At 43.9% G+C, this 13,488-nt stretch overlaps 1 protein-coding gene across 1 annotated transcript in view; it reads right to left on the reverse strand.

Annotated features, from left to right (window-relative positions):
* Positions 1–13,488, reverse strand: part of reck (reversion-inducing-cysteine-rich protein with kazal motifs) — a 100,144-nt gene that overhangs the window by 64,244 nt on the left and 22,412 nt on the right. Inside the window, exons 2-3 of the mRNA XM_049565501.1 lie at positions 13,131–13,189; positions 6,128–6,202 (exon numbers count right to left, since the gene is read on the reverse strand). Coding sequence (XP_049421458.1) covers positions 6,128–6,202; positions 13,131–13,189 — 134 coding nt within the window. The remainder of the gene's footprint in view (positions 1–6,127; positions 6,203–13,130; positions 13,190–13,488) is intronic.

The following is a 13,488-nucleotide window of genomic DNA, read 5'->3' on the forward strand; positions in this document are numbered from 1 at the left end:
AAGTTTGGACACACCTTCTCATTCAATGCGTTTTCTTTATTTTCATGACTATTTACATTGTAGATTCTCACTGAAGGCATCAAAACTATGAATGAACACATGTGGAGTTATGTACTTAACAAAAAAAGGTGAAATAACTGAAAACATGTTTTATATTCTAGTTTCTTCAAAATAGCCACCCTTTGCTCTGATTACTGCTTTGCACACTCTTGGCATTCTCTCCATGAGCTTCAAGAGGTAGTCACCTGAAATGGTTTTCCAACAGTCTTGAAGGAGTTCCCAGAGGTGTTTAGCACTTGTTGGCCCCTTTGCCTTCACTCTGCGGTCCAGCTCACCCCAAACCATCTCCATTGGGTTCAGGTCCGGTGACTGTGGAGGCCAGGTCATCTGCCGCAGCACTCCATCACTCTCCTTCTTGGTCAAATAGCCCTTACACAGCCTGGAGGTGTGTTTGGGGTCATTGTCCTGTTGAAAAATAAATGATCGTCCAACTAAACGCAAACTGGATGGGATGGCATGTCGCTGCAGGATGCTGTGGTAGCCATGCTGGTTCAGTGTGCCTTCAATTTTGAATAAATCCCCAACAGTGTCACCAGCAAAACACCCCCACACCATCACACCTCCTCCTCCATGCTTCACAGTGAGAACCAGGCATGTGGAATCCATCCGTTCACCTTTTCTGCGTCTCACAAAGACACGGCGGTTGGAACCAAAGATCTCAAATTTGGACTCATCAGACCAAAGCACAGATTTCCACTGGTCTAATGTCCATTCCTTGTGTTTCTTGGCCCAAACAAATCTCTTCTGCTTGTTGCCTCTCCTTAGCAGTGGTTTCCTAGCAGCTATTTGACCATGAAGGCCTGATTCGCGCAGTCTCCTCTTAACAGTTGTTCTAGAGATGGGTCTGCTGCTAGAACTCTGTGTGGCATTCATCTGGTCTCTGATCTGAGCTGCTGTTAACTTGCGATTTCTGAGGCTGGTGACTCGGATGAACTTATCCTCAGAAGCAGAGGTGACTCTTGGTCTTCCTTTCCTGGGTCGGTCCTCATGTGTGCCAGTTTCGTTGTAGAGCTTGATGGTTTTTGCGACTCCACTTGGGGACACATTTAAAGTTTTTGCAATTTTCTGGACTGACTGACCTTCATTTCTTAAAGTAATGATGGCCACTCGTTTTTCTTTAGTTAGCTGATTGGTTCTTGCCATAATATGAATTTTAACAGTTGTCCAATAGGGCTGTCGGCTGTGTATTAACCTGACTTCTGCACAACACAACTGATGGTCCCAACCCCATTGATAAAGCAAGAAATTCCACTAATTAACCCTGATAAGGCACACCTGTGAAGTGGAAACCATTTCAGGTGACTACCTCTTGAAGCTCATGGAGAGAATGCCAAGAGTGTGCAAAGCAGTAATCAGAGCAAAGGGTGGCTATTTTGAAGAAACTAGAATATAAAACATGTTTTCAGTTATTTCACCTTTTTTTGTTAAGTACATAACTCCACATGTGTTCATTCATAGTTTTGATGCCTTCAGTGAGAATCTACAATGTAAATAGTCATGAAAATAAAGAAAACGCATTGAATGAGAAGGTGTGTCCAAACTTTTGGCCTGTACTGTACATACTTCGGGATGGGGTGAATCATTTTCTGGTATGTGATGAGAAACCCTTTGGGCTACGGGAAGACTCATTATCCAGTAATTATAGAAAACACACTGAACAATCGTCTGAGATGCTCAAGATGTAAAAAGTTGGTTTCTCTAATTTCACAGAGAACAAACATTATAGTCTTTGGATCAAAACAGTGTTGGAACACAGGGAAACATGAATCCTATGAACCTCCCGTTGGCTTTGTGGTGAAAAGTTGTGGGATTAATCATCACAAACAAGCTCGTCTGTCTCCTGTGCCCGAGGGGCAGAGACACAGATAGGCACAGCAGCACAGAAAAACATGCAAATAGAAATGTGTTAAATTTTTTTTTTTTTTTAAAAAAAGACATCGCTTCCATGCTCTTCTGCTTTTACACGACAATCATTTGTGCAGAGTAGCCACGTCACAGTTAACACTCCCCCCGTGTCTCTTGGCTGGGGAACAAAGGATCCCGTCAGCAGGCGTTAGCATCATTTATGAGGCAGAGTGAGGAGTAACATCGTCTTTACATGAAGCATAAACATGATTTGTGATCAAGCAGGGGCCAACAAGGCAACAACATGACAGGAAGAGTAATGCTGCAGTTTAGATGAGCTAAAGCAGAAATCTCTCCGGTCGACCCTGAAAGCCTTTGTTCATACATGTCTGATAGAGGCTGATATGATTGAGAATATCTACATTAGACCAGGTTAGCAGTGTCTCTCTCACAGTTTCCTTCTTCAGGTCAGAAAAGGCCTCAATTACACCAGATCAGTGTATTTTTTTTTTGTCTTGTACAACATAAGAGTGAAAAAGCAGCACGGTGCAAAAGTCTGGGCACTCCAAGACATTTGAGCCATCAGACAACTTTTCCCAGGGTCTCAGAGCTTAACGAGCTTGTTAGGGCTCTGGCTTGTTCACAGTCATCGTTAGGAAAGGCCAGGTGATGCTAATTTCAAAGCTTTATAAATACTCTGACTCCTGAAACCTTGTCCTGAAACCTTGTCCCAACAAGTGGTGGAGTGGTGGTGCACTGTTCTACTGTGCAGACACACCTGGACAAATAAGACCTTCATGGAAGAGTCATCAGAAGAAAACCTTTCCTGTGTCCTCACCACAACATTCAGCGTCAGACGTTTGCAGAGGAACATGTGAACAAGCCTGATGCTTTTTGGAAACAAGTCCTGTGGACTGATGAAGGTAAAACAGAACTTTGAGGTATGTTTGGAGAACAAAGTGTTAAACACGGGGGTGGATGGATGATGCTTTGGGCTTGTGTTGCAGCCAGTGGCACGGGGAACATTTCACAGGTAGAGGGAAGAATGGATTCATTCTGGAAGCAAACATCACAGCATCTGTAAAAAAGCTGCAGATGAAGAGAGGATGGCTTCTACAACAGGACAATGATCCTAAACACACCTCCAGATCCACAATGGACGACCTCAAGAGGAGCCAGCTGAAGGTTTGGCCACGCCCCTCACAGTCCCCCGACCTAAACATCATTAAACATCTGTGGATAGAGCTCAAAGAGCAGAGCATGAAGACGGCCCAAGAATCTCACAGAGCTGGAAGCCTTTTGCAGGAAGAATGGCTGAAAATCCTCCAAACAAGAACTGAAAGACTCTGAGCTGGATACAAGAAGTGTTTAGAAGAAGGGGGCGCTACTGAGCACTGACCATGCAGGGTGCCCAAACTGTTGCTTCAGGTCCTTTTCATTTTTTGTTATTTTGAAACTGCAAAACATTTAAATTAAAAAATAATCTCGCTTAAAAAATTAAAGAAATGTGTCATCTTTAACTTCATGCCTTTTGGCAATCTGTTCGTCTTGTACTCGTCTACTCACAGTACACGAAAATTTGACCGCGGGTGCCCAAACCTTTGCAGCCACTGTACATGGATGTATGGAATATAAAATCTAGATGCTGATAATACTATCCTGGTGAGATTTACCTGCTGGGGGACCAAGGGCTCATTAATCATCTCTGTGCAGTGCACAGTATTCTTATTAAAGATTTTCTGCTAATATAGTTTTACTGTACATTATGATGAAACATTGGGTGTCTTCTTACTGGAAGTACCTTTTCATAGTCCCAAGAACCCGCCTTTTGTTGCATCTGTATTGTAAGAACTAGGACCTATCTTCTTTCAGCAGTGTCCTGGGCTACGCTCCTGCCGTCCTTGCTTATTGGACTCGCCACCAAGTAATCAAACTTTCTGTTGCTGCTGTTACACAGTTTAGACCAGCTCTAGCAGATTGTCTGCCCAGTAAGCACGAGCTAACACAGCAGTAGCTGTTCAACGATCCAAATGAAGTCACACCAACACCAAAGCGGCTCAATTCTCTCATCAAACCTGTTAGTAATTATTAGACACTAGCCGTGTGTTGCTAGCAGTTAGCTTCTCGAAAGCTAGCACAAAAAAGGCACAACAGTCGCACACAGCGCCCGACCTCCCGTTTTCCAGCCGGTTAAAGACACAGCATGTGTACGGCCCCTAATTTCCAGGGCTGGTACCTGTGGTTATTCCACAGGCTAGTTAATAACATGTCGGGCAGGAAATCCAAAGTGTGGGATCATTTTGAGAAGGTGAAGGACGAACCCAAGGTGATATGTAAACTCATCTTCATTGGTCGACTACAAACATGACGTATCATCTGAAACATGGAAGTAGCTACATGCCCATTAGCCCACAGCATCATTAACTCTTTTCATCTCTTCACAGCAACTGACACTCACTGAGATGATGCTTTGTTTCAGTGTCTTTGGGCTTTGACGGGCATCACTTTCTTGTTTCTGTTCATTAAACAGTGTCATCACTGTACCCCCCCTCTACCCTCCTCTTCATTAACAGGATGTTGTGCTCTGTGTAAGAGGCTCCTCACCTGATCATCTTGTACACTGTGGTCTTTATGCTCCTGTGAGCTGACACTTAGGTCCCATGATGACAACTAACCCATCTCCATGACAACTGAGTAAACTGAATTAGGGATTTTTGTGTCAATGACCGTTTTCGGGGTCAAGAATACACTTTTACGCTTGTCAGTTGAATAGTTTCTGTCACTTTCCTGCTGTTGTAAGTGAAGCCTCAGTTCAGCAAAATTAGAAAAGGATACATGCTCATTTAAAAACCGCCTCAGTCTAATTACTGGTGTGTTTCTAATGGCTCATGGAGAGAGAGACGAGACCAGCACCAAACCAGGCTCTGTGCTTTCTAATTAGTCGTGTGTATGTGTGTGGTTTAACCAGGTGCTCCAGTATTTCTGGCAGCCACAACCACCAATCCACTTCCTATTTAGGTCTAATTAGAGAGTTGATGCTAATTCTGTCTTTGCATAACCATCAGCGACACAACGTCTACATTAAATATTTACTCAGTTTGAGTTTTTGTAGTTCCAGTTATTATTTTCACAGCACGCAGCACTGGACATCACACTTCATTCAGCCGGTGAGCGATCTCCAATCTTTTCCTCTCATCCGCAACTAATGACTGAGCTCATTCATGTTGTTGCATTAAAAGGGGATGAAAAGCTCAGACATGAGACGTTTGTAGGATGTTGGATTTTACTTAACGACACAACTTAAAACCAACAAAATATCAACGTCATCTGTTGTCAGAAGTCTTCGCCAAATTGACGCTAGGATTAGATGTTGTCCTGAGACTTGGTTTTGGTCACCCTAAATTCAATTCCCTCGATGTCACTTGAACTGTCAGCCTACAATTTTTAAATGTTTACATAATAGGGTGAAGATCTGTTCGTAAAGTTTTTGTTCAAGTTACAAATATCTCTGTATTTGTTTGATGACTCCCTGCTTTTTAAACCTCAGGTTGGTAATCTTCTTAAAAAGCTGAGGTTGAAGTTTAGATTTTTGTTTCAGTTTATTTAACAAGTCCTGTTTCTCCGTTGAGGCCAGAAGAAAACCGGTTACTGCTACGATTTTATCGGTTCTGGATTATGGCAATCTGTTGTACCTGAACGCATCTGCACACTGTTTGCACATGTTAGATGCTGCATATCATAGTGCACTGAGATTTATTACAACTGTAAAGCAGTGATGGCCAAATGAAGCCTCATGAAGCATTTTCTTTCTATGAGCCCACTAGATGGCACTTTTTGTTCAACAAAAGGTTGAAAGCACACTGAATTGCCATTCTTTGAGCCTCTCTCTTTAAACCATGAGCGCCATCTAGTGGGCTCAGAAAATAAAGACAATGCTTCATGAGGCTTCATTTGGCCATCACCACTGTAAAGCCTTCACTCATCACTGTACGCTTTATTCCAAGACTGGTCGGCCATCTTTGACCTTTTGTAGGCTCAGTCACTGGTATTTGTTCATTTATAAAGCCATAAAATAAATAGATAAAATAAGCCATTGAGTAGGGCTGCGGCAAATGTACATTTTCATCATGATATCAGTTACCTAAATAACCACATACTTGTGAGAGTAGTAAATAATGAATAAATATAAGAGGTGTCGTTGTGACAGAGGGAATGGACTCACCATCAACTCTGGACAGTAACTGGGTAACCTCTGGAGGAGATGCTTTAGACGAGACTCACTCTTTATAGTGGCGAGCTGTGAGACAAGAAGGAAAATACAGAATTAATACAACGACTTCTTAATCCACGTATGTGTGCAAGAAAGAAACCCAATGAAACATTTACCAGTAAATGAACACAATGTGCACCTGAAAGTGAGCTGCATCTTCTCTCAGACAGTCAAAGCTAAACACACAGAGAGCATGTTCACTCCTGGAGTCAGGACAGTCTTTCCAGTGATGGCAGTATCTCCAATGACCGTAACTCACACAAGCAGTGTTAAGTTTGCTGACGAAAACTGTGACAAAATTTTTTCGTCCGCAACCTTTTTATCATGACGAAAACGAGATAATTATGAGCTAAAAATAGATCTTGATTATAAAAAACCGAGGTGAAATCTATGCTTCATTTTTGTTGATGAGACATGACAGAAATGTTCATGGTGGACTATCAGACATCGAAATCCAAGAACGGCCATGCCTGCAATTATCTTCAAATGCTGCATGAGCAACAGGCTGCTAAACTCCAGTAAATAGTCGGTGCCAGGATGTTTCACTAGCCAGTAAAAATATTCACACTGGAGCAGCGTCAGCCGTTGGTGTGAGTTGTGAGCTGTAACTCAGCAGTAAATAATCAGCCGTGTGTGTCTGACTGTGGATGGTCGAGCTGCTGAATGGATATGTGGAGTTTGTTAGTTGCAGCGATGGCTGTTAGCGGCTAGCTCCACTTGTTAGCAGCTGAATGGCAGCGGAGCAAGCGGCCATCGGACTCCACTCAGTTCGGACTGGAGAAGGTTTCTGGGTTGATGGTGTTTGACAGGCAGGTAGGAGGCTCAGTTATCTGTGAGTGTAGCTGTGCTGTAAGTAAGCAGTCTGAACTCAGATCAGTTTTCTCTGACAGAGATGAAAGTTTAGTTTGAATCGTTGTTGCTGCAGAAGAGCGTGACACAATACAACAACTACTGTACTATCAAGAGCAACAAAGCCTGTTTAGCAGGAGGGGTCGTGGATGGCTCAAACAAACTCTCGACTTTCACCCGGGAACCCACTGTTTGTTTCGCATGTGAATTTTAGGCCAAACTATGATGTTTTTTTCTGAACCGAACCACGACTTTTGACGCCCAAAACCTGAGAAAATAAACGTAATATCTAGGTGTTTTACCAACGATTTGAGTTTAGTTTGAAAAGACTGTATGTGTGTAATGAGTCGAAACATTTCCTGTGAAAACAAAAGTGCATAACATCCAAAACGAACGCAGGACGGTACCTTGTCATATTTAGACATGTAGGTCCACTCACAAAACGGCAGCATTTGACAAGTTGGGGTGTGTGGTAACCCGTTCAGTGATGGAGAGTATGTGTGGGACTGCTTGGTGGAAGTAACCAACATCATATGTTCCTGAATGATATGCTGGCTCCCTGAACTGGCACTCACTCATCAAAACTTTGGACACACCAGGACTAGGGTCAAATCAATTCACTGTCAGATTCCAAACTGCTCCTCTGACTGGGTTCTTCTCAGGAGAAATGGTACTGTTACCGTAAATGATCCAGGAGACTCCTCAGCACTCTCAGTATCACTTTGACATTTGAATCTGCAGTGGGAAAAATGCTTCCAGTTCCCTTACTGAGTTATTGGAAGTGATGAAGATCACAACATACAGTTTCTTATGTTCACTTTGATCCATGAGACAGTTTAAATGTACTGGTTGCACCTTTGGTCATGTCTAATGTTTCCTAACCAGAGGAATGTGTTCAGGCCATGGGAAAGGGTTGGATAATGTTGTCAGGCCCAACACTTCAGAGGTATGCTCAATGAGACATCCAAGTTTGTGGTGTGTATCCACACACACACACACACACACACACACACACACACACACACACACACACACACACTCTTCGCCATTACACATCCAAGTGTTGTGTGAACATACAAGGCGAGAGCCTGTGAGAATGAAGCCACTGCCAACAGTCTCTGGCTGAAGTGTGAAGTCATGAAACCAAGTGGGTGAGATTTACAGCTTCACACACTCAAACTGCCGGGAGGATTAGAGGAGTCTTCTCTTCCACAGCTATTAGACATCGCAGTGACTCCAAACACAGCCTGTGAAAACTGATAGGCAAAGAATACCAAAGATGCTTGATGGTCTGTTGTCACAGTGTCATGATTATTATCTCCTCCAAGGAATGTGAAAAAAGACTTTTCATTCAGTCTGTCCGTTTGTGGGAAAATAAAACCATACCATGAACAGTAAACAAATATCAGCCATTGTGAGCTGGGAAGGTTTTCAGCAGGGGCGAAGGTGACTGCACTCCAGTCTAAGTGTGTATTGTTCATCAAGGGCCAGAGGTCTCCAAACTGTGAGGACGAGACGTGAGGTGAGCAGCTGGAGCAGCAGCAGTGGCTGAGATCACAACCGCACTGATAACTTTTTCATTTCAGAACGGCATTTTAAAATGAAAAAGGATCTTCACACAAGTGTTTTTGCACTGTTTTAGAAATAACCTCCGCCCACACTAACATGCCTAAAAACTAAACGTCTACTCGTATTAAAAAGTCAAATTTGTTTGACGCAGCAACCGATGTGGGCTCTTGCTGGTGGATACCTTTTGGCCACATACCTGCCATCTGTTTTCTACGCAACTGCAATTCAGTATTTGGGACAGTCCGTTTTTTTGCAGGGGGGATAAAGTCTGTCATGAACTCCTGGTGACTGAAGAACGAATGGCCTCTGGAAGCTTTATAAGCCACTGTGGCTGTAACACACCACAGCTGTGAGTCTTTATCCAGTATATAGATATCCATATCTGCCATGTGTTGGGGGCGTGGGGGGGGGGGGCTCATTGCTTTTATTTCAGCCACAAGCAAAGGAGTTCAAGACAGAGCCGAGGGAGACGGCAAAGCTTTTTATTTACTGGTCCATCTATGTCCCAGCCCTCACCTATGCACATGACCTATGTGTTAATACCCAAAGACTGAGATTGTGGATACAAGCGGTCGACATGAGTTTCCTTTGTAGGGTGGTTGGACTCAGCCTTAGAGACATCCAGAGGGAGCTCAGAGTAGAGTCGCTGCTCCTTTGTGTCGAAAAGGGCGAGTTGAGGTGGTTTGGCCAACTGATCAGGATCCTCCTGAGCGCCTCCTGTTAGAGGTGTTCTGGGCACAACCAACTGGTAGGAGGCCCCGGGGCAGACCCAGAACACGCTGGATGGATTATATACCTCATCTGGTCTGGGAACACCTCAGGGTCCCCCAGGAGGAGCTGGAAAGTGATGCTGGGGAGACGGGCGTCTGGAGTGCTTTGCTTGGCCTGCTGCTCCTGCGACTCGGCTTGTGATAAGCAGTTGAAAATGGATGGATGGATGGAGCAGCAAACAGCAGACAGACACGGTCAAAGACAAAGTGGAGCCTTTAACAGCTAAAGTTGTGCCTAATGTACTCTTTTTGTGTACACTAGACGTGTTGGCTGTGGTATGTTAAACATGACAAATGTGCTGAATTTATTGTTACAGTTTTGCTGCTGCATCAGTCCACCGTCCACACTGCATAACTAGAGCCTCGTCTTATCTTTCACTTTGGGTAACACAGACACCTGTTTCATTTCAGGCTCTGCAGCACTGAGCTCTGTTTGTACACCACTGTACATTTGGAGCTCATTCATTAATGGGGACATGTCCTCCATGCCAGGCTCCAGGTGCTGATAATGTGTTTGTAATCAGGTGTTCTTGGACTGCTCTTTGTTGGAACAAACCGAATCAGAAGAATGAAACACAGATTGTCAGTAACTTCACTCGCTGCTTTTTCAAATGCCCTCACATCCCTGCTGAACTGACAGAAAAACACAACACCAAACGGAGCGACAGTGATTGTTGGCAGATAATCAAAGAAGAACTCTCTCCGATGCAACAAAAGACCAACTCCAATAACCAACGAGCCAAGCGGGCCATTTGTAAGACTCTCTTAGTCTGTATGAAAGGTGAATGAGTGCTGGCTAGCAGACTCTTTCTCCAGTGCTGGGCTCATCGAGCGGTGCACGCCTAAGAATAAACACTTTAGACCAGCAGTGGTTTCCAATCATGTGCCATCAAAGCCTGAGAGTCAGCTGGCTTTTTATTCAATCAAAAGTTAAAAACAGCTGATTCTGTTCATAAGTGCCTTTTATATGTATGAGGTTCTGTAGTGTTTACTCCTGCGGTGTTCAGCTGGAATCCTTTACACTGCGATATCTGTTGGCTCTAAACAACCTTTCAAGAATCGCTCTCTATACTGTAGCACCAGTTTCAAGTCAGTTTTATCTTCAGTCCAAGTGGACGTTAGTGTCAAATTTTAAAGAAATTCCCTTAAAGTGTTCTTGAGATATCACATTCACAAGAATGAGACAGACAAGGTCACAGTGACCTTGTCCTTTGACCAGTGAAATCCAATCATTTCATCGTTGAAGTGAATGTTTGTGCCAAATTTGAAGAAATTTCCTCCTTCTCGAGATATTGCATTCATGAGAAGCAGAAGGATGCAAGGTCAAAGAAACCTTGAACTTTGATCCTTGCTACCTAATTAGTAGGGAAGGGCAAACGACCAAAATTCATTATTCGATCATCAAAAAAATTAACGATCAATTATCGATTAATTAATAAACGAGTATTTCAAAAGAGAGAAAACAAAAGAGTGCAGTGCAGACTGTCACTGCAAGAGAGCGCAGCTGCCCCAGTTTTGAGCTTCAACCCCTCAGGCCAAAGAGGAAGAATGGTGCGCACACGCAGTTCACCCCTGGGTGTTTACAGCCGCTGCCAGCCAGTAGTTACAGGCTTCAGTTTTCAGCAAAACCTCCGTCTTTCAATGGTGTAGTGTTTTCAGAGGCCTGAAGGGAAGCCGCTGAGGCTTTGGAAAGCGATGAGAGCCTCCATCTGTTTCTGATTTTTTGCCTGGCATAGGTCCGGCGGGGGTCTCGTAGGCCCGCCAAGCCACCGTGCTCGCCGGGCAGAAGGGTCTTGTTGGCACGGCGACTCGCCAGACCTATGCCAGGCATTGTAGGGGAAACGCTGCGACTATCGATCAAAATTATTTGTGATCGATGAAAAGCCTTAACAATCAATCATCAATAATCAAAAATTGATGCCCATCCCTACTAATTAGTTTATCCTCCAGTCCAGGTCAACCTTTGTGCCAAATTTGAAAGAATTTTCTCAAGACGTTCTTGAGATAACATGTTTGGGAGAATGAGACAGACAAGGTCCCACTGATCTTGACCTTTGACCTATGAACACCATAAAATAATTAGCTCATCGTTGAGTCCAAGTGGACGTTTGTGCCAAACCTGAAGAAATTCCCTTGAGGCGCTCTTGAGATAACTCTTTCACAAGGATGGGACAGATGGACAACCCAAAGACGTTATGCCTCCAACACGGAGCATTCAGAGGATGGACTGAAGTCAAAAGAGACCTGTGGAGAGCGCTCCAGGGGGCGGGGAGATGCAGCAAGTTTACCTGCAGGCGTATATCATAAGAACGTGTCGACAGTGTTTATGAATTTACTTTCACTGCCACAGGGAGGTGACAAAACTTCGACACTTCAGCTTTAAGATATATCTGAGAATTAAATATATCCCAAAGGTCACCTGGAGTTCATGCAAAAGTCATCCAGATATTGAAACACTATGATAATGTCAAAACCTAAACCCTGCGTTAGATCCCTGATACCACATCCCTGAGCAATGCCGATACTTTATTGACTAGGTGACATGTTAGGCAAGATTTATACTTGTGCCTCAGCTCTATGCAGAGCCTACACCGTAGCCTACGCATGTGGCCTGCGCCATGGTGAGAATTTATACTTGTGTGGTGGTGTGTCTGTGTCACTCTGCAGTTACACCTCCAAAACACGGTGGCGGAGGTTTCTGTGAGGTGCTGTAAAGTTTAGCTGATTCATAACACATCCACAACACATTGTTAAACACACATTAAACATGGCTTAACAGAGACAATTTCAAACACAACTACAAGTACCGCGACTTGTAGTTACATTTCTGGGGAGGGGCACGTCAGGCTACAGCGTAGGCAGGGCATTGATTGGATGCAGAAGTGTAAATCCCGCCTAAATCTACTTACTTTTTTTTAAAATGCACCAAACCAACAGTATCAAAAGAGCCTGAAACCACATTAGGATCTTTATTTAAAAAAGGGCTATTAGGGTCTTTATATAATCACAGAACCTTTGAAGAACCGCTCATTTTCTGGGTGTAACCAGGCACAAGGCAGCTTCCATTAGAGCTAAAATGGTCCTGGTGATTACAACGTGTACCTGACACCCACCCCCACCCCTGACACCAAAACACACACCCACACACACTCCAGACCTGGAGCAAAACCTCTGAAGGGTATTTTGAGGCCATTACACTTCTAAAAGGTCATTATCTTTCCTTCTCCATCTTTTTCATCTTTATCACTTTCTTTCTCTTTCTCTTCCCCCCACGCTCTTTCTTTTGAGACGTCCCTCCCGTTTCTCCACTACTTTTTGTCCTTGTTTTTCATCCTCATCTTTCATTTCATGCCTTTTTCTATCTGTTTTCTTTCTTTCTTTGGCTCGCAGAGTGGTGATGTCAGCCAGTGAGAGCACAATAAGTTCTGTCCAACCTCCCTCTTCAGTTTCGCCCCACTTCAAAAGCAGGAGAAGGGTTTGAACTCTCTGCCTGTTTGTTGCTTGCAGAGAAAAGCTTCTTTTACGACCATAAAGAAGGACACGGAGGCTTCAGAGAGACAGACCGAGAGAGGGAGAGAGAGACAGCGAGGCAGAGAGTGTCACCTGCTCCCAATTGAAAGAGGGTGAGACAGAACTTTTATGCTGCACTTCAAAGAGCCAAAAGACAAAAAACTTTACACCACTCCCCTTCAAAAACCTCTATTCATAGGCCGACTATAATGGGCCGAGGGGTGGGCGTGGGTGTGTGTGAGCGTGTGTGTTTATACCTGGTCACAAGCTTCTTTGCAAGGCGAGAACTCGGCAGCATGTTGGCAGCAGGAGGGATCTGCAGAAAGAAGCACAATGTTAGCTGTGATACTGCTTTTAGGGCATTATCATTAGTTTACAGCATTATCATTGGTGGAGGTGAACATGTTTGTTCTGAGGATGGCGTCACAGGAAAGGTCATAGAAAATGAAAAGCGTTTGTCCTCTGGGAAGACAAACATCAGGGCAAAGATTCACTGAAAACTGGGAAACAGTTGCAGTCATCCGTCAGAGTGTGTCAAAGTTTGTGATGATGTTTGGTGCTGTGGAAAAACATCATCCTTTGTGCACATAAAGCAACATTTACATCACCCATATA

The sequence above is a fragment of the Epinephelus fuscoguttatus genome, linkage group LG21, assembly GCF_011397635.1.
Source record: "Epinephelus fuscoguttatus linkage group LG21, E.fuscoguttatus.final_Chr_v1".
NCBI classification, from domain to species: domain Eukaryota; kingdom Metazoa; phylum Chordata; class Actinopteri; order Perciformes; family Serranidae; genus Epinephelus; species Epinephelus fuscoguttatus.